Consider the following 21485-nt stretch of genomic DNA (forward strand, 5'->3'; position numbering starts at 1 on the left):
ATGACGTCACTTGATTGACATTCACGGCACCCGAGGGTCTTCTGAGATGACGCTGGCTGCTGCCAGCTCATTATTAAGAAAAAATTACAGACAGGAAGGCGAGAAACACTTTTTATTTCAACAGACTCTGGCGCCGTACCTGTCGTCAAAACTCCAAAGACCGACTGCACAGTTGCACAATAAAAGCGCTGTTTCATCCTGCCTGCGCTAACAAAATAAGAGTTTTAGAAAGCTGGCGTGCACAAGCTAGCAAGCTACGGAGTTTGCCGCCAATGTATTTCTTGTAAAGTGTATACAAAGGAGTACGGAAGCTGGACAAATAAGATGCCAAAAACCAAACACTTTCATGTGGTATTAGACAGAAAGGAGGACTTTTTTCTCCATTTGAAAATGCGGACGTTATCAGCACCACTGTCTGATTCCTATCAATGCAAGTCATCAGAATCAGGTAATACACCAACTTATATTCTAGTCTTCATGAAAGAAAGGAATCTATATGTGTTAAACATGCTTGTATTATCTTTAAACACCTTTAACTTGTTAACAATATTAACTATATGTGTTAAACATGCTTGTATTATCTTTAAACGCCTTTAACTTGTTAACAATATTAACTATGTGTTAAACATGCTCGTATTATTAAACACCTTTAATTTATTAACAATATTAACTAAATGTGTTAAACATGCTTGTATTATCATTTAACACCTTTAATTTATTAACAATATTAACTATATGTGTCAAACATGCTTTCATTATCATTAAACACCTTTAACTTGTTAACAAAAACATATATTTCATAAATAAGTAAATATAAATTATATATATGAATGAGGTAGATCCCCACGACTTGCATCAATTGAAAAGTAGCTCGCCTGCAGAAAAAGTGTGGGCACCCCTGCTCTACAGCCTCTTGCCTGAGGGAAGGGGTTCAAAGAGAGGGTGTGCAGGGTGGGTGAAATCCTCCTTGCTCAGAGCACTCTTTCTGCATCTGCTGATGAGGAGGTCTGAGGTGCTGGAAAGCTCCCCTGAGCAGCTTTCACCACCCTATGCAGTGTCTCCTTCTCTTCAGCCGTGCAGCTGTTGTGCAACACCGTTATGGTGCCGAAAGCGCTCTGTACCACACATAATAATAATAATAATACCTGGGATTTATATAGCGCTTTTCTAAGTACCCAAAGTCGCTTTACATGTTAAAAACGGCCCCTCCGACCATCACCTATCATTCATTCATCATTCATTCACCGATCTGAGCACATCTCCAGAAGCTCTTAAGAATGGAGTTCCCAAGTCCAGCACGCTTCATCTTACCGAGGAAGTAAGAGACGCTGATGTGCCTTCTTGGGCAGGCAGGAAGTGTTGTGGCTCCAGGTAAGGTCCCTGGATAGAGGAACCCCAAGATACCTGAAGCTGGAGACCACTTCCTCATCTGCTTTTCTGGTGTGTAGGGGAAAGGGGGGTTCCCATTCTTCCTGAAGTCCACCACCATCACCTTGGTCTTTTTTACATGATGCAAAGGTTGTTGCTTTTGCACCAATCCACCAGATGTTCTACCTCCTCTCTGTACTCAGACTCATCATTGTCTGTGATGTCATAACAATAAGAATGCCTTTAATCATAAACTAGTCAGCTTACCTTATTATTTTTATTAGAATCATGACAAGAGACAATAAATAGTGTACAAACATTTGAACTACTAATCTGGCTCACTCTTTTCTGGTTTTGGGTTTGGGGGCTGAAAGAGAAAAACAAACCACATTACTAGGGATGTCGGCAGGCCGATATTATCGGCCGATATATGCGTTAAAATGTAATATCGGAAATTATCGGTATCGTTTTTTTTATTATCGGTATCGGGGTTTTTTTTGTGGTTTTTTTATTAAATCAACATAAAAAACACAAGATACACTTACAATTAGTGCACCAACCCAAAAAACCTCCCTCCCCCATTTACACTCATTCACACAAAAGGGTTGTTTCTTTCTGTTATTAATATTCTGGTTCCTACATTATATATCAATATATATCAATACAGTCTACAAGGGATACAGTCCGTAAGCACACATGATTGTGCGTGCTGCTGGTCCACTAATAGTACTAACCTTTAACAGTTAATTTTACTAATTTTCATTCATTACTAGTTTCTATGTAACTGTTTTTATATTGTTGTACTTTCTTTTTTATTCAAGAAAATGTTTTTAATTTATTTATCTTATTTTACTAATTTTTTAAAAAAGTACCTTATCTTCACCATACCTGGTTGTCCAAATTAGGCATAATAACGTGTTAATTCCACGACTGCATATATCGGTTGATATCGGTATCAGTAATTAAAGAGTTGGACAATACCGGATATCGGCAAAAAGCCATTATCGGACATCCCTACACATTACCTAAAAATTATGGTGAACCCGTTCGACTTTAGATGGTCCACTCTATGTGTAAAAGTATGGAGAGATAAAGGCTCTGCTGTCACCATTTGGGTTCTCTTGCTTATAGAACATCTTTAACATCTCCACAGCTTCTTCTGCTCTGTGGCCTGAGACACACTGTTGGCACACACACACACACACACATTATTTTAGGACATAAACATGATTTATGACAGAATACACACCTTGAAGGATGTTCCGGTTTGAGGCAGGTTTGCAGAAGAGATATCCAGGACTGATCCACAGCCACCAAAGCGCTCATTCTTGCAGCCGTAAACCACCACGGGAATGTCTGCAGGCGGGTCAAAGGTGACTAGCGATGCAATGCTGGAGGTGGGGAGCACCCGAAATAATCCACAAGGATACTCGTGAGACGTAGAGCAGCAGCACACATGATGCACGGCTCCACGGTGACATACAACACCGTCTGTTCACACACGCTTCTCACGTCCAGATTGTTATGACCACACCAGTTCAGGACCTGGTCCAAGGCCACCATTTCTGCATGGCGAGTTGCCTAAACACACGCACACACAAAAGTTATATATGCCTTGGATGGAGTGTGTTTAGACACGCTTACGTTTTTGGTCTCGTTGACCTCGTTCCTTCCCCTCCCCACCACCTCATCCTTGTAGACCATCAAACATCCAACTGGAACTTCTCCATTGCTCAGGGCATCGTTAGCCTACACACACACCCACACACACACACACGCACACACACACACACACACACACACACACACACACACACACACACACACACACACACACACACACACACACACACACACACAATCACAATAAACATAACACTCCCATGCATACAGCAAAAAACATAATTTAGCTTAAATTTGGAAATTGGTCGTTATTTTACAGTAATTACTGACCATGTCAAAAGCGCGGCCCATCCACTTTTCAATGTGTCCGTCAGTCTCACAAAAAAGAGCTTTACCGTCCTCTGTGTCCATGTCGAACTTGTTACTTTATTTTTTCTTTACTTCACGCTGAAGGACGATACTTACCCACATAGTATTTCTATAAGGGGTTTTCTGTAAACATGTGTTCACGTTTCGGATTACTCGGGAGTGGTTTCAGTTCCGTCGGTGTTTCACGCTAAAGCCGACAGGGGAAGGCAATATTGGACGGACCGGTTTCGTGTTTAACTAACCGGAAGTTAATAATTATTTTATCATAAATGTTATACTTCATCTGGTCTCCCCCTGTACTTCAGTTTTTGTTGGAGTTCAGTAATGTTTCCGTGTCAACGTTCTAAATCAAAATATATACTACACAAAGAGTTCCAATATATTCGTTCTCTGGCTTGTTTTGAAAACATTAACCGGAAGCTTACTGTACTTCTTGCCGGTCTTGAGTGACATGCTTCTGACAGCTAGCATGGTAGCACGTAGCTAATGACTTCAAACTCTTGAGCGAACATGTTTGTCTCAAACTGGGTTACAAAATAAATGTACGCTCTCTTTTGGGACTCCTTTTCTACCTCGGTCCATTCCTCGCCGTCCGAGGATGTTTTCGTCTGTCTGGAATTTTGTGAAGCGCCACAAAAGGAAATTTATTGTCACCGGAGCTGTAGTTGGAGGTAGCTGTTAGCTTATGTGCTAATATGTTTACTTTTTACGACTGTGGGATCAAGTCACGTAATTTAGTGGTTTCCTCTATTTGCAGTTTGAAGAAAACATACAAATAACGTTTATTGTTGAAGAGTGTTGTCTCATGTTGTTGTATGGTTTCTTCCGTGTGTAGAAGTTTGGTGTTTTGATTGTATAATAACCGTTTGGAGATTATAGTGAAATCAAATATTTTAGTTGCAGTCCTTGTTAACAAAGTGTTATTATTATTACTACTAGTAGTAGTAGTAGTTGTTGTAATTATTTGTTACTAATCTAAAATTAAGATTGGATATACATAGCTGAGCCGAGGATGTCGTGGCTTGTGCAGCCCTTTGATACATTTGTGATGACCATGAATTGATTAACGTGGACCCCGACTTAAACAAGTGGAAAAACTTATTCGGGTGTTACCATTTAGTGGTCAATTGTACGGAATATGTACTGTACTGTGCAATCTACTAATAAAAGTTTCAATCAATCAATCAAAAAGGGCTATTTAAGGAAACTTTGATCGGTTGATTGATATATACTTTAGTATCCAACAGGGAAGTACCATAAGTCAGCTATAAATATTATTTTTAAAATGTTACTTTAAATTTTTGAAATGTTTTAACAACTTCAGATCTGTAGATAGAGTTGTTATTTTGTATGTTTCTTATGTTTTATGGACCGTTTGTCAGAATTTTTTTTTATAATGGGAAAATGCAAACTATGCAATGTTTATATATATATATATATATATATATATATATATATATATATATATATATATATATATATATATATATATATATATTTATATATATATATATATATATATATATATATATATATATATATATATATATATATATATATATATATATATATATATACACACTACCGTTCAAAAGTTTGGGGTCACCCAAACAATTTTGTGTTTGAGCCTTCATTTCTAAGAACAAGAATAGACTGTCGAGTTTCAGATGAAAGTTCTCTTTTTCTGGCCATTTTGAGCGTTTAATTGACCCCACAAATGTGATGCTCCAGAATCTCGATCTGCTCAAAGGAAGGTCAGTTTTGTAGCTTCTGTAACGAGCTAAACTGTTTTCAGACGTGTGAACATGATTGCACAAGGGTTTTCTAATCATCAATTAGCCTTCTGAGCCAATGAGCAAACACATTGTACCATTAGAACACTGGAGTGATAGTTGCTGGAAATGGGCCTCTATACACCTATGTAGATATTGCACCAAAAACCAGACATTTGCAGCTAGAATAGTCATTTACCACATTAGCAATGTATAGAGTGTATTTCTTTAAAGTTAAGACTAGTTTAAAGTTATCTTCATTGAAAAGTACAGTGCTTTTCCTTCAAAAATAAGGACATTTCAATGTGACCCCAAACTTTTGAACGGTAGTGTATATATACACAATAATTCATGACAACATTGAATTAGTAGACAAAAAATATTTTTACAAAGCCTACTGAGCTACAATGAGCGAGAAAGGGAAGGCAAGTTTATAGAGCACGATTCGTACACAAGGCAATAAAATTACAAGAAGGCAAAATCAAAAATAAAATAATTGTAATTAAAATAAAAAGGCAGACAGCAATTGGTTGAATTTATTGAGTTCACACACTTTTTTAAAATATATATCTGCCAAGTTTATTGCATTTTTGAGAAGTTAAGGGATTACACCAAAATAATATTTTGTTGTTTTTTAATTGGCAAAAATAAGATTAATTAGGTTGTCATGGAAAAAGCACAGTAATATACCAGTATTGCAGTCTGTTTAAAAATAGCAATCATAGTGGGAGTCAATGGGGCCTAAATAATTATCAAGAACATGTGTGCATATTTTATGTTTGTGTTCTATTACAACAACATTGCAATCAAAAACACAATCCAATATACAAAAAAAAGAAAAGGCAGCTAACCTTCAAAATAAACAATCATATTACATAAGATACCTGTGATGAGGTGGCGACTTGTCCAGGGTGTACACTGCCTTCCGCCCGAATGCAGCTGAGATAGGCTCCAGCACCCTCTGCGACCCCGAAAGAGACAAGCGGTAGAAAATGGATGGATCACATAAGATACACATGTAATGCCCATTTTGGGCCCTCGAGTAGCACAAGGGTTAAGTCAGACTTCTTGTTCATCATGAAGTTGCCCATCTAAACTTTCCTTCACAACTTCCTTCCTTCATGTGCCAGGTGTCTACTTCCTGAGTAAATATGCCCAGTCAAAGATCCGAGAGCTCCAGGAGAAGGAGGCGACAGAGTACATCGCTCAAGCCAGACGTCAGTTCCACTTCGAGAGCAACCAGAGGACGTGCAACATGACCGGTGAGGCCTCCACACACTGCATAGCTACACCAATATTTACAGGAATAACGACAAGATGTGGTCATTGGTGTGTTACAGTTGTGTCCATGTTGCCTCCTCTGAGAGAAGCCATCATCAACCAACTCAACTCTGAAAGTCTTACAGCCATCTTGAAGACCAGGCGAGTTCCTCTCTTCTACTTGAAGTGTCAGCACGAGGTTTTACAAACGTTCTAAATGTTAATGTGTCCTCTGTTTCTTTCACAGACCAGCCAATAAGGTGGACATCTGGGAAGATTTAAAGATCATGAGTGGGTTCATGTTCACCTGTCTAATGTTGTTCCTTTACACATTTGATGGCTGCATCTTCATCTCCTGCAGGCTTCACCCGCACCATTGTGGCCGTGTACAGCACCTGCATGCTGGTTGTTCTGCTGAGGGTCCAGCTCAACATCATTGGAGGTTACCTGTACCTTGACAACTCTGTGGGAAAGCCCCCCGCGGTGAGGAGCGCAGCCAGAGCCTTCTAGAACCACCACGGCCGCTTACAAGAAACATGAATGTGTTTGTGTGTCTGCTGTCAGTCTCCTCAGGCTACAGCAGAGGTCCAACAGCAGTACTTATCCAGCATCCAACATCTCCTTGGAGACGGTGAGACTCAACGACAGCGATCTCGATGAGCTTTCTTTCTTTTTTCCAATTAACTAGCAAGTGCTGCTAAAAAAGTAAACGTCTCTCTCTGCCTCCCCAGGCTTGACACAGTTGATAACAGTAGTGAAGAAATCAGTGCAGAACTTTTTGGATGGGTAAGAAGAACTTCACAACTATTTGGACACAGCTCTTAACACCTTACCGTTACGACTGTTATTTTTATGACGAAGCTGGGGGTTTACGTGGCCCCGCAAAATATATAATTGGAAAGCTTACTTTGAAATTGGGCTGATATACGTACGTCACTCCAGGATATACCTGCAGGCTCGCTAAACACAAATGTTAGACCAAGACTTTCCAAGTATTCTAACTACAGATAAAAGCCATACAAAAATGACCCTGTTACCTAAATGCGGTTAGCCTCTATCCGTTAGCCACACCTAGCTGGCCAAACAACCCCAAACTTTTGACTGACACCTCACTCAACCCTATACACAACTGTTCACCTCAATTCACAACTTCTGTGCGTAAAAAAAGTTAAAAAGCTTTTCTTCTAGGGTACGCGTCTCACATCAATTACTGTACATCCAATCTTAATGATGATTGACACATTGAATAACCAATTAAATAGTGAAAACACGATACGCTGCTTTATGGGTAGACTGTGGTCATCAAAGCAAAGAAACTTGCAAAACCATTCAACGGAAGAGGTATACTTCCGTCATACTTGCCAACCCTCCCGAATTTTCCGGGAGAATCCCGAATTTCAACGTCTCTCCCGAAAACCTCCCGGGACAAATATTCTCCCGATTTTCTCCCAATTTCCAGCCGGAGCTGGAGGGGGCGTGGCTTAAAGGCACGTCCCCTCCAGCTCCATGCGGACCTGAGTGACGACAGCCTGTTTTCACGTCCGCTTTTCCACGATATAATCAGCGTGCCGGCCCAATCACGTTATAACATCTACGGCTTTTAGAGAGTGCACAACTGCGCACACAACAAGGAGACGAAGCAGAAGAACGAGGAAGATACAGCCAAGGCGACGCCGACGATGAGTAATATGAAGAAATACGCTTGTAAGTTCCAAAACTAATAGAAACAAGAATTTCAGTTTATCCAGGACAGTCCGAAGGGGAAAGGGTATGCTGCCTGTAAATTTTTTAGAACAGACTTCTTCATTGAACATGGTGGCCGAACGGATATACTCACTCATTAACGGTCAGCGAAGCACAAGGCGGCGGCAGTGCAGCACCGGTCCCAGCCCAGTATTATGGGCCACCTCGCTAAATGGAGACCCGATGGTGTAACATATGCAGAGACAAAGATGGCTATGCTGATAGCTGGAAGCAACATCCCATTCTCATTTGCGGATGTCTTCAACAAATCCGTGAAGGATATGTTCTCGGATTCAGAGATTGCTCGCCAGTACTCAAATGGCAGAACAAAGGCTACTCAAATAGTGAAAGGTAAGTGTTATTTATTTTTTTAGAAAGCAGCAAGCACAGTACAGTTAGTAGAACAACTGTGTTTTCATTACTGTGTATTTGATAGGTAAATATATATATATAGCTAGAATTCACTGAAAGTCAAGTATTTCTTATGTATGTATATATATATATATATATATATATATATATATATATATATATATATATATATATATATATATATATATATATATATATATATATATATATATATATATATATATATATATACATATATATATATATATATATACCTATATATATATATATATATGAAATACTTGACTTTTGTTGAATTCTAGCTGTAAATATACTCCTCCCCTCTTAACCACGCCCCACCCCCAATCTCCCGAATTCGGAGGTCTCAAGGTTGGCAAGTATGACTTCCGTCAACATTGTGCTTATGAAGCTTCCACACTATTTAACTTACAAACAAGGATGACACCATTAAATACAAGATACAGTGTCAGAAAGACATGGAGTTTTGTTTTGTTCAGTTTGTAGTACAATTTAAAATGTTTTAAATAAGATTATGTTACAGGTGGAACGATTCACAAAATCAACTGTTCAGATGTTATCACAATTTTGTGACACGGTTTTCAGTTTGGTGTGCATTGTTGTTCTTTTTAACACCCCAGAATACCCAATATTCCACCATTACTATTTATTTTCATCAATTATGTCATGTATAGTTACAGAGCTGCCGGCATTTGTTTTTTGCAATCCAGTAGATCTACTTCCATGCACTTATGTCTAAGCTTCAAACTATTTTCAACCAAATCATTAATGTTTGGTAAGCTTCTGTGCTGTGGAGACTCTCAGGATGGATTGTAGCAGGTGTTCATCTGTGGCATGACTCCTATGCGCTGATGTTAAAGATAATATACACTTGTCATTGCACATCTAATACATCACTATATTAATGAACAAAAGTGTTATGTGCAGGTCACCTGTGGTCGTTTTTTTCTGTCTTGGACAAAATGTGCATAACAGCCGGTTAATGTGTTTTTATGTTAAGAGACTTTTTTTAAAAGCCCAGTCGCATACATGGACATTTTTTAACAGCAGTGTGTAAGAAATGTGCTCTTTAAAAAAAAAGCAGTTGCTATATTCTTCGACAGTTTTACAGTCATAGACTGTGTCCCGCCTAGGGGTGAGGATAGTTTGTTTACATTTTAACCGATCCTAGTACCACATCAGTACTTGAAAAATGGTGCCCGTGCATCAACCAATATCTAAAAAATGGAAAACATGCACATTTTCTTAAAATAACTAAACAAAAAAAAACCTGCTCATTCTTTAGCAATTTTGTGACATTCAAGTTGAACAGACTAGTAATTGAAAACTTTTCAATTATATAAGTTAAATTATAACTAAGTAACACATAAAAAAATATAATCGGCAACAAATTGTCATAAATTATTGCCGCAATACAGAACATAGAGAACGTGCAAACATCGACTTCGGTAATATTGATGCACATAATTCCGGGGGTTCATAAATGCAACTTTGCTCACTGTAACAGTCATTGGTGCATATTACTTAACAAGGAAATGCTGTGTTGTTGTTGGGGCTACGGGCTCGCAGTGTTATGATGGGTGCTGTTGGCGTGCTGGGGGTATCAATACGTTTAAAAAGATTGTCAGACTCTGTGTGTCTTCTTTCGGGACGCTACATTACTCAAAATGCGTTACCTGTACAATAGCCAAGCACTTGTTGCAGGCGGCTTAGACTGCACGAATTTAGCACCGAAATATAGCACTGATAGCTTCTTCTTTTTTTGATATAGTTACTACTGTTTACATTAGCGCCGGTGCCATTATGGAACTTGATTTCGGTGCCCATCCCTAGTAGCCTGAAGGGAAAGGGCGGGAGACTTGGAGCCGCTGTTGCGCAATTTAAGTAAAATGGTTTAACGTGTAGTTTTAATGGTTTGAATAAAGTAGTTGTTGATTCACCACCACCTCGTCATCCTGTCAACATCAGAGCAATAGCTACAATATATTATATCCACAACATTTTTCGCCAAAACTTTTCTTCAGACTTTTTGTAATGAGTTACTAACCAAAACAAAGCTGCCACTTACTTTGGAAATTACTTTTTTTTTAGCCAAAAAACCTAGAACTAAAGAGGGTTAAGCAATTTGAGGAAGACTTTGGACAAGTTGGAAATCTCATATAAAAATAAACAACATAAGGTGGCAAGGAATACATCAATAATGAATAAAGCAAAATATGTTTTGGACCAAAAATCACTTCATATTTTCTACTTCTCGCTACTGTTACCATATCTGAGTTCTTGTGTAGAAACATGGGGAAATAACTACTAAAGTACACTTCATTAACTGACTGTGTTACAAAAGAGGTCAGTTAGGATAATACATCATGTTGGATATCGAGAACATGCAAACCCTTTATTTATTGAATCAAAAATATTGAAATTCAATTATTTGGTGCAAATGCAAACAACTAAAACTATGCACAAAGCAACCTTTAACGTGATACCCAAGAATGTACAAAAATGATTCTCAACAAAAGAAGAGAAATATAACCTTAGAGAAAATGTAATTTCAAACAGTTTACAACACTTAAAATATTTAGCATATCAGTATGGGGAATTAAATTATGGAATGTTTTAACACATAAGTCCAACTAAGTACTAATATGATCCAGTTTAAGAAACTGTTCAAAATCTAAAGTGAAGAAGAATCATAATAAATATTTTGAACTTATTGAAAATTAGATAATCTTATTCATCTCATGATGTGAATTTCAACTGACTTGACTATTAATTTATTTATTTTAGATTTGTATTATTTATGGAGTAAATTGTGTACTGATTGAGAACAGGAAGCAAATTATAGTGTTAGTAATTGCTATGAAATGGAAAAGGGGTAAGCTTTAATAAGCTCTGCTTCTTCCTACTCTTTTCTGAACATGTTGAAAAGAGAAACTGGAAATTGTGATGTATTATGTTTTAACAGTATGCATTTTCAAAATAAACTTTTAACAATAAATCATAAGTTTGTGGAAACAACTTTGGGGAAACATGTCCATGAAAACACAACTGTGCTGTGTCCAGCGTGTCCTTAAAGCAAAGTCTCAGTCTGCTGGAGTTAGAGCAGCAGCTCAGTTGGATTCGAGCGGAGGTGGAAGCCGGTTCTGAGCGCCAGCTGTCCTGGTACATGATGGCCGACGACGAAAACGCACTCGCTGACCAGGTCAGCATTCATACACACTCGTGCATCCAACGATAAGATAAAACGATGACTTCATTCAACCTCGTGTGTGCAGGCGTGCGGGCTGACAGAAAACGACGTCCTTACTGTCCGCCTGTTAAACGAAACCAGAGACATGCTTGACAGGTCAGCCATCGTGTCTTCGCTCACGTTGTTTACCTCATGCTAACATTGCCTTGTTTTGTTGATCCAGCCCAAACTTTAGCGTCGTTTTAAACGCCTGCCTGCAGCGAGGCTTCTCTCGTCTCCTTGACAACCTGGCCGAGTTCTTTCGCTCGTCCCTTGACGATTCCACTTCCAGCTGCAGCCCTGACAGGTGAGCAGCTGAATGGCACACCTCTGTCGTCGTTATTTTTTTACATTGTGTCAAATACGTGTGCTTTTTTTCCCAGTCTGTTTGTTGTCAGTCTACCGCTGGCGAAGATCATCCCCATTGTCAACGGTCAGATCAATACCATCTGCAGCGAGACCCCAGGTCATTTTGTTCAAGTAGGAATGCCGTTCATCATCATCATCATCATCATCATCATGATGGACGCTCACAAAGATGCTTCTGTTGTCTCTCAGGACCTGCTGATGAATGACCATGTGAAAGAGTTTGCCGCCATCGTGTACGAGAGCTTCAGCAACCCGCAAGAGTTACAGAAGTAGACATGACAGGAAGTAAGACTCATTTTTGGTTTACTGTGCTGGACTCAGCGTTGCATTGCTGAATGGGAGCGAAGCGAAGAATGCGGCCTGTTTTTGGTGCCCCACAAAGACGGGAGGTAAGTAAGACGCTTTGCCGCCATCCTGTTCGCTTTTCCTGACACGCACACAGCTTCTCAAATGGACAAGCAGGAAAAACGAAGAAACCAGTCGAAGCAACTGGAATAAGCACATATGTCGCATAACGTGTGTTAACGAGCAAGGCACCTGTGACATCATCGGCGAGGAATTGACAGCGATAAAGAAACAAATAAATATGTTAAATATAATTTACTATGTTTACACTGCTCTTAATTGTCTAATCTGGATCCGATCTGAATCATCACAACCCCTACCCCCACCACACTTTTTGTTGAACTTGTATCAGATTACTTTTATATAGTGAGGTATGATTTTCTAAAATAGACTAAAGGTGTGTTTTTTATTTACAATGATTTCATCGGGGCTATTTGTGGTGCAGAAATTACCAATGATGAAAATTCTAATTTTGTGACAAAAGTAAAGTGAAAGAGAAACAAATCAAACAAAATGCCTCAGTTTTTTTTAAACATGCAATTTTCGTGCTGTCCAACAGGAGTCGCACCTTCACTTGCCTTATCCCTTCTATCGTGACGCTTAAAAGTAGAAAACAAATCCGCTTAAGTTAATTGAATAATTAGATGAGTCCAAGCTTCTCTTTATCTGTTCGAACATTTTGCCAGATACATTTTCTGCTGATGTCATTGCGTTCTAATTGTCAGTCAGCCGACTGGGAAAGTTGGAGACGGCCATCATGTTCGATGTACGTTTTAATAAAACACATTCCTTCTTTAGTGCTTCTCTTTTAGTGAATTAGTGTTGGGTTTTTTTTTTAAAGAAAAAAGAAATAGTAAACAATAATAGCGGTGCTAATCCAGCAGGGGCCGCTACTAACTGAACGCTGAAAGAAAATGCTGACTCAGGATGACGTCAAAAATGGTTGCGTTTCCATCCTTGTCTCAAATGGAAATATTTAATGTCCTATTTAAAGTCTGTGTGGAATTTTTTTTATTTATTGGAAAATAGCCAACACCTTGTTTTCTCAATACTTTTTATATGACATTATTGTTACGTAAGAGCTCTGCCGCAACATCTGGCATGTCAGCTGTCAATTACATGATCAAATAGTCTTTGTGGCTGTTTTTTCCTATTATCTGATCAAATAATCCATCACCTGTTGACCCACTTTCTTCCCAACATGTGCCAGTCATCTTGAAGTAGCGGGTCACAAGACAAACACTATTATATAGCGTTATTCACACTAACAAACATTCGGGTGTTGCTGTCAAAATGCTCACTAGACACTCCTGATAACACCGCTAGCATTAGCACGCTAATTGTTTATTTGTTTTTAATGAAATTTATGATCTTATTTTTTTTCTACCCTTGTTCAATCTCTATGATTTAGCCAAAGAGAAGTGATGGATTTGTTTACTATCATTCACTTTCTTTTTACCAGAATGCTGTATTCAGTAGGGGTGTAACAATTTGTTTTAACAACGATTCCATTCGATTTGGAATTTCTGGTTGCTTATACGATTCAGGGACGATATTATCCTTTTAAAACGATACGATCCAAAACGATTCAGTGAGACTGTGAAATAAATACTGGATACTTGACACTTTAGGTGAAGTTTCAAATATTTCTGGTATTTATTGTAAGGGATTTAGATATAAAGGAATTATGGGTACAAATATTAAGTAAACAATTAGCGGCCAATTAGTGTTCCCGACACCAATATTTTGGTACCGGTACCAATTATTTTGATACTTTTCGGTACTTTTCTTTACTTTTCTAAATAAAGGGGACCACAAAAAATGGCATTATTGGCTTTATTTTAACAAAAAATCTTACGGTGCATTAAACATATGTGTCCTTAAATAGAATAGTGAACATACAAGACAACTTGTCTTTTATTAGTAAGTAAACAAACAAAGGCTCCTAATTTAGCTGCTGACGTATGCAGTGACATATTGTGTCATTCATCATTCTATTATTTTGTCAAAATTATTAAGAACAAGTGGTAGAAAATTAATTATTAATCTACTTGTTAATTTACTGTTAATATCTGCTTACTTTCTCTTTCAACATGTTCTATCTACACTTCTGTTAAAATGTAATAATCACTTTTTCTTCTCTTGTTTGATAATTTACATTAGTTTGGGATGATACCACAAATTTGGGTATCAATCCGATACCAAGTCGTTACAGGATCATACATTGGTCATATTCATAGTCCTCTTGTGTCCAAGAACATATTTCCTGAGTTTATAGACATAATATAAATAAAAAAATTAAAAAAAGATGTTGTGATGTCAAAAAATATCAACATAATCATACTAGTATCGACTAGATACGCTACTGTACTTGGTATCATTACAGTGGATGTTAGGTGTAGATCCACCAATGGCGTTTGTTTACATTTTGACACCGGTGAGCTACGGTGTGTAGTGGATCATGTTTAGGCGGAGAGGTACTTTTCAGAGGCGGTATAATACCGAATGATTCATTAGTTATAGATATATGCCGGTACATTTCTAATACCGGTATACCCAAACAACACTTTAGGTTGAATTAACAAGAGGAAATATTTTCTGCTCTCATTTTCATCAGTCAAGCTATTTTCAATAAAACTACAGTAACCAACATTTTATGCCTGGTTCACACCAACGGCGCTTGCCGCGCTTTAAAGCGGCGAGCAAAGCGCCGTCATTTTTGTCAATTTTTCCACGAATATCCCGATCTCTGAAGTAATGTTATGCTTTGATACGCTCTGATACGAATTAGTTGCCGCTTTGTTACCGTTCCTCACGCTTTGATCCCGCTTTGAAACGCTTTAAATCAAGCTTTGATACGTTTTATTACGCTTTATTGAACTTTATTACGCTTTGATGCGATCCTGATGCTTTAAATCAGGCTCTGACACGATTATCAAGCTCTGTTGTGCATTGTTACAACAAAAATAAGAAAAAAATGTGAAAAACTCAGTATACTGTTTTCCACACATTTTTTATATTCATTTATTTTTTCAATTTCTCTTTTTTTTCCGTTATATTATGTTTTATATCTTAATTTCTTTTATTTTTGTCATCTTAATAAATATCTATCTTTCATTTCTTATGCTAGTTGAAAATAATAAAAGGCAATTATTCACACATTTTTTATATCCATTTATTTTTTCATTTTCTCTTTTTTTTCGTTATATTATGTTTTCTATCTTCATTTCTTTTATTTTTGTCATCTTAATAAATATCTATCTTTCATTTCTTATGCTAGTTGAAAATAATAAAAGGCAATTATCCACACATTTTTTATATTCATTTATTTTTTCAATTTCTCTTTTTTTTCCGTTATATTATGTTTTATATCTTCATTTCTTTTATTTTTGTCATCTTAATAAATATCTATCTTTAATTTCTTATGCTAGTTGAAAATATTAAAAGGCAATTATCCACACATTTTTTATATTCATTTATTTTTTCAATTTCTCTTTTTTTTTCGTTATATTATGTTTTATATCTTCATTTCTTTTATTTTTGTCATCTTAATAAATATCTATCTTTCATTTCTTATGCTAGTTGAAAATAATAAAAGGCATTTCTTTTATATAACGTAACATATTCTCTTTATTATTAACATTTTCATACAGAAAAATTATAGACAGTAATGTCAAACTGCAACATCAAACAGCAAACTCTAACAGAAGTACAGAAACAATGATCATCGTATAAAAAAGGCAATGATGCAAAAGAGAATGGATTTGTAATCCTGTGTTGGTTTTACATAAAAGTTTCAATGTCACTAGTCAATATCACAGTCACTTCCTATTTGTAGGGGTCCGCGCTTTGAACCAAGATCTGTTAAGCTTTCCTGCGATTTTAGTCAAGTTTTGCTGAGCTTTGTCACGCTTTTTCACGCTTTCATACGCTCTCGGCGCTTTATTCCATTCTTGACAGAGCGCAGAATTTTTTTAAACCGTTTAAAAAATGTTGGCGAACTTGCCGCATGTCCCGCTTCACTACAAGCTTTCCCACGATCCATTAGGACCCTCATGCTTTAATCAGGCTTTGTTACGCTATAACGCCGCTTTGCATGCCGCTTTAAAGCGCCGTCAAAGCGCCGTTGGTGTGAACCTAGCATTAGCAGTATATTTTCCTGCTAAATAAAGTTCCCCGACCCAGCCATACAGTATCTGTTCTCCGGGTGCGGAAGCCTGATCATCCCCGTTGATGGTGTTGGCCCCTCGCTTTCTAATTTCTCTAGCCTCTTTGATCCATCTCTTGTATTTATTTGTTTGTAATGAAATGCCTTCTCCTTCGGTGCCAGTTGTTCTGTTGTGGCTTCACGGTGTCATGTTCCGGCAGTCGATGCGTCACCGTAACTTGGTCCGCTGTCACTTTCATTGTGTCGGTCACGTCCTTTGTGCCTTATAGCTGTGTTGCGGCTTTATGTTATTGTATTGTGTCGTTTGTATTTGGTGTAGCTTTTGCAATCGTCCATCCATCCATCCATTTTCTAACACTTATTCCCTTCCGGGTCGCGGGGGGAGCTGGAGCCTATCTCAGCTACAATCGGGCGGAAGGCGGGGTACACCCTGGACAAGTCGCCACCTCATCGCAGGCTTTTGCAATCGTGCTGCAGCTAAAAGTTTTTGTGTTTTAATTTGTGATATTGTTTTGTGGCGTTTGCCTTTCTTGTGACCTTTATCGACCACCGTAGATATTCGCCATTTTTGTTTGGATGAGGCAGACAGACTTGAATAACGTTTAACGTCCTTATCATTAAAAGTGTTAAGCTTCATATAAAGTATGCCATTCCTGAATTTAATGTTTTCCTTTTTCTAGTATCGATAAAATCGATCGATTCTCTTTTAAAATGACCTTGGATCAATACCTTTCTTCCGAAAGGCAATCTTGCTGAGCACAGATCAATGTGGTTGAATCTAAGAACTATAAATCGATATATCGATTAATCGTTTACACCCTTAGTCTTCAGTCTGCTTTACGCTGACGTTACTTCTGAGTGGTTTTCAAAATTTAGATTCGGGACTTTTCAGAGAACATGCGGCTCAAGGGAGCATGATAATGTCAAATGTAACACAACGGATACCTTAGAACACTAACAAGACAAATGACACGAAGAGGGGAAACTGGCTAATTGGCCACCATTTGGACATTTTCTTTCAGGGCTGTCCAGTAAATGTACACTATTATACAAGCTGTGCACTGACTACTTTATACTATATAAAAGTGTAATTTTTTCAGTGTTGCCCCATGAAAAATATTTGCAGAAATGTAAAATATGCAGTATTCACTTTAGTGAGGTACTGTACACAGTTTGTGTATGTTGTATGCCTAGACTTGTTAAAGGTAATGCATTGGTTGCTATAACAAAGTCATCATAGACACCTGGTCAGGTAGGTCAAAGGTCATGCGGGAGCAGTAAATGCGAACTGTTAGCCGCGCCCCTTACCTGTCCCCTGAGGACGTGTGTACTTTGGAAATGGCTCTTGGCAGATTCCCCTTGTCATTTGGAACGTTGCAAGTGTTGATTTATACTTATTATTTACCAAACTTATTTTGTATTGGAGTGCTCAGGTTTCTTGTGAGAGCATCTTCTTCTTCTTCTGGTGTTCAATTGCTGTCAGCGTGGTGACTCACAGCTATGGGCAGGAGGTCCAAACACGAGGCGCTGACATCATCCAGCCATCTCTGATTTCTCACCATTCCCTTCCCTCTAGTAACATCACCCCTCCCCTGCCCCTCGCGTGGCTGCGTGCGCCACTAGGCTGGCAGCACGTTTACGGTAACGGCAATGAGGCCTCGTGTATTGTTGACCGCCTGTCAGCACCGGCGGCTCTAATCTGTAAACTACGAGCTGATTGGCTCTCTGCCGCTGGGCCTCGTTACCTCCTAGTCACCCTCTGCTGATTGGCTGAAGGGTAAATCCCTCATTAGGCATTCATGATGATGCAGGGTGAGGTCACTACTACTGAAGACTGAGGTGATGCCATCTCACCTCAGCCTTGTGATTTTTCCACAAACAGACTGGATGAAGTCACCTTCTTGATGTTTGCTGATGCAAAGAAATGATCAACACCAGTTCAAACGTCTAATGTGTAAGTGCCAATAGATGACGTCACTGAATAACTAATAATCACAGCATATCATAGCAATTCCCAGATACACCCCTTGCCCTAGAAGCTGTGATCAGTACTGTTATTTGGCACTTAGAAAGTGCTATGATGACTATAATCATGAAGTAACAACACAAGGCAGACCGCAGTAGTGACATCACCGTAGCAACACCGAGCATCATGAAGCTGCCGTGTAGGCAGGTTTGAAGACGTATGGCGCACACCTCGCCGGGTCACATTGGGCCACAAGCGGACACCACAATCACGTGACTCCTCGCCACAATCTGGGTGGATGTATTGCTGGTGCGCACTGGGTCATGAGCATACTTGCCAACCCTTCCAATTTTCCCGGGAGACTCCCGAATTTCAGCGCCCCTCCTGAAAATCTCCAGGGGCAACCATTCTCCCGAATTTCTCCCGACTTCCACCGGGACAACAATATTGCATGAGTTCCTTAAAGACACTGTCTTTAGCGTCTTCTACAACCTGTCGTCACGTTCGCTTTTCCTCCATGCAAACAGCGTGCCGACCCAATCACATAATATATGTGGTTTTTACACACACATGAGTGACTGCAAGGCATACTTGATCGACAGCCATACAGGTCACACTGAGGGTGGCCGTATAAACAACTTTAACACTGTTACAAATATGCGCCACACTGTGAACCCACACCAAACAAGAATGACAAACACATTACGGGAGAACATCCGCACCGTAATACAACACACTCAACAGAACAAATGCCCAGAATCCCTTGCAGCACTAACTCTTCCGGTACGCTACAATATACACCCCCCGCTACCACCAAACCCCGCCCCCCCTAACCCCGCCCACCTCAATACCACGGACGGAGAAGTTAAACAGGACAATACTGCCAGCTAATGGATAGCCACCGGAACACTGAAATTCAAGTATTTCTTTTATGTAAATAAAATAAATAAATAAATATATATATATATATATATATATAGCTAGAATTCACTGAAAGTCAAGTATTTCATACATACATATATATATATGAAATATATATGAAATACTCGAGTTGGTGAATTCTAGCTGAAGAAAACCACGCCCCCGCCCCCCCACCCCCTACCCCCACCTCCCGATATTGGAGGTCTCATGGTTGGCAAGTATGGTCATGAGACGTGTGGAGGAAAGTGCTGAGTCGTCATCAACAGGTGGCTCACGAGACTTTGAAACCACGGATGCGTCACCATCAAGCTAGTTTAATTGTTCTTTTCTTGAATAAAGAGACAGAATAATGAGCACTGACGTTATGGCAACTGTAATAATGTTATTACGCAGTTGTCCCTTTTTACGTCACGCGTGGTCTATTTTGAACTTGCCACGTCACTGTTGCTACAAACACGTAGTGTAGATGTGTCTGTGTTTACACAGGAGCTAAAAATAACACACCCAGGGGTGTGGCGGCATGATAGCCCGGCTCGGCGCGGCCTGGGAATCCTGGTAAACTTTCCCATTCTGTCCTCTGCTGTCTGTTCAAAGGTGAAGCGGGGTCATTGAACTTGTAAAGTCACGTTTATTAATTTGTGTGCTTGATCAACAAAATGTCAAATTTTATGGCGGCAAATTGAACTTTTTGAACCAATTTATTCAACAATATCCTGTAACTCCAAATTCAATTATTTTTAGTGGGGTGTGAAAGTCTTCATAATGGAATTGGGCCCACTCCAGAGGGTTTCCCTCTTGGCCCCTCCCTTCGATCCTCAGCCTCCTGGGTGAAAGTCCACAGGGAGTGACGGTGCCGTCGCCGCAGCAACAGGCACGTAAACATAAACAGCATGTTGGAATGAGGGCATGATGCTGTAACGCAAAGAAGACAGGAACTTACCTAAAACTCATTTACACATGGAAATTAAAAAAGATGTTACTAATAACACAGTAATTACATTTAATGATTATGTTACCTAAAACAACATTTACATTTAATGATTATGTCACTGAATGTTTACATTTAATGATTTTGTTACTTAAAACAACATACAGTAGAGTATTTAGATTTAATGATTATAATTACTAAACAACGTGTTTATACTTAATGATGTTACTGAAAACAACATATAGTATTTACCTTTAATTATTCTAATTCACGTGTTTACATTTAATGACTGTTAGAACAACACACAGTATTTACATCTATTGATTATAATTACTTAACGTGTTTACATTTAATGATTGTTACTTAAAACAACATACAGTATTTACAAATAATGATTATAATTACTTAACAAGGTGTTTACATTTAATGATTATGTTACTTATAACAGCATACAGTATTTACAAGTAATGATAGGCTCCAGTGCCCCCCGCGAGCGACCCCGAAGGGAATAAGCGGTAGAAAATCAATGGATGGATGGATTACGTTATTTAAAAGCAACAATCATAGTGTGTTTGGTGACTGAACGTGAAGGCGTTAAAAGACGTTGTGGTTGCAAGTGAAGGCCTCATTGTCCTCATTTTGGCTTCTTTAGATGTCAAATGTCACGCTTTATGTCACGTAAAAGCTAAAAAAAACCTCCCAAACCTGTCCGCCTTCATTCACTCAGAGACGACATTGTTGACTGAGGAATGTGTGAACTTCACCGTGATGATGTGTGGGACTTTTTTTCTGCCTCATTGTTTTATTGCTGAGGGTATTCAGCGATGACAAAGCATCAGGAAAACTTCGACATCTTTCTCAAAGACATCTTGATGGGACTCGGGGAGGTGAGCGGGAATTATCCCAACAGCATTTTACTAGTCAAACTCAAAAATGTTTAATATGGTGCAAAAGGTAATTTAAGTCAGGAGTTCAACTTCAAATGTGAAACCAATATGTGATATAAACTCATTACATACAAAGTGACATATGTC

General features: G+C 38.6%; 2 protein-coding genes across 5 annotated transcripts; one reads left to right on the plus strand and one right to left on the minus strand.

Moving 5' to 3' along the window:
* Positions 1–1626: 1626 nt before the first annotated feature.
* adat2 (adenosine deaminase tRNA specific 2) lies at positions 1627–3653 on the minus strand. 3 transcript variants are annotated; one of them, XM_062045040.1, is made up of 6 exons: positions 3322–3653; positions 3013–3117; positions 2799–2949; positions 2618–2724; positions 2394–2549; positions 1627–1735 (listed from the first exon to the last, which is right to left on the minus strand). In XM_062045040.1, exons 1-5 carry the CDS (start codon positions 3400–3402, stop codon positions 2436–2438), a joined length of 558 nt encoding a protein of 185 aa, XP_061901024.1. In that variant the 5' UTR covers positions 3403–3653; the 3' UTR covers positions 1627–1735; positions 2394–2435. The 3 variants fall into 3 exon arrangements, with proteins under 3 accessions (XP_061901024.1, XP_061901025.1, XP_061901023.1); XM_062045041.1 differs by having other exon boundaries at positions 2477–2549; positions 3322–3651; XM_062045039.1 differs by lacking the exon at positions 1627–1735 and having other exon boundaries at positions 1760–2549; positions 3322–3650.
* Positions 3654–3689: 36 nt separating this feature from the next.
* pex3 (peroxisomal biogenesis factor 3) lies at positions 3690–13117 on the plus strand. 2 transcript variants are annotated; one of them, XM_062045038.1, is made up of 12 exons: positions 3690–3902; positions 6263–6394; positions 6473–6554; positions 6640–6683; positions 6754–6875; positions 6957–7023; positions 7124–7178; positions 11589–11727; positions 11801–11871; positions 11939–12061; positions 12138–12234; positions 12313–13117. In XM_062045038.1, exons 2-12 carry the CDS (start codon positions 6388–6390, stop codon positions 12394–12396), a joined length of 891 nt encoding a protein of 296 aa, XP_061901022.1. In that variant the 5' UTR covers positions 3690–3902; positions 6263–6387; the 3' UTR covers positions 12397–13117. The 2 variants fall into 2 exon arrangements, with proteins under 2 accessions (XP_061901022.1, XP_061901020.1); XM_062045036.1 differs by having other exon boundaries at positions 3692–4031; positions 12313–13113.
* Positions 13118–21485: the final 8368 nt, after the last annotated feature.

This window comes from Entelurus aequoreus, linkage group LG04, assembly GCF_033978785.1.
Source record: "Entelurus aequoreus isolate RoL-2023_Sb linkage group LG04, RoL_Eaeq_v1.1, whole genome shotgun sequence".
Lineage (NCBI taxonomy): Eukaryota > Metazoa > Chordata > Actinopteri > Syngnathiformes > Syngnathidae > Entelurus > Entelurus aequoreus.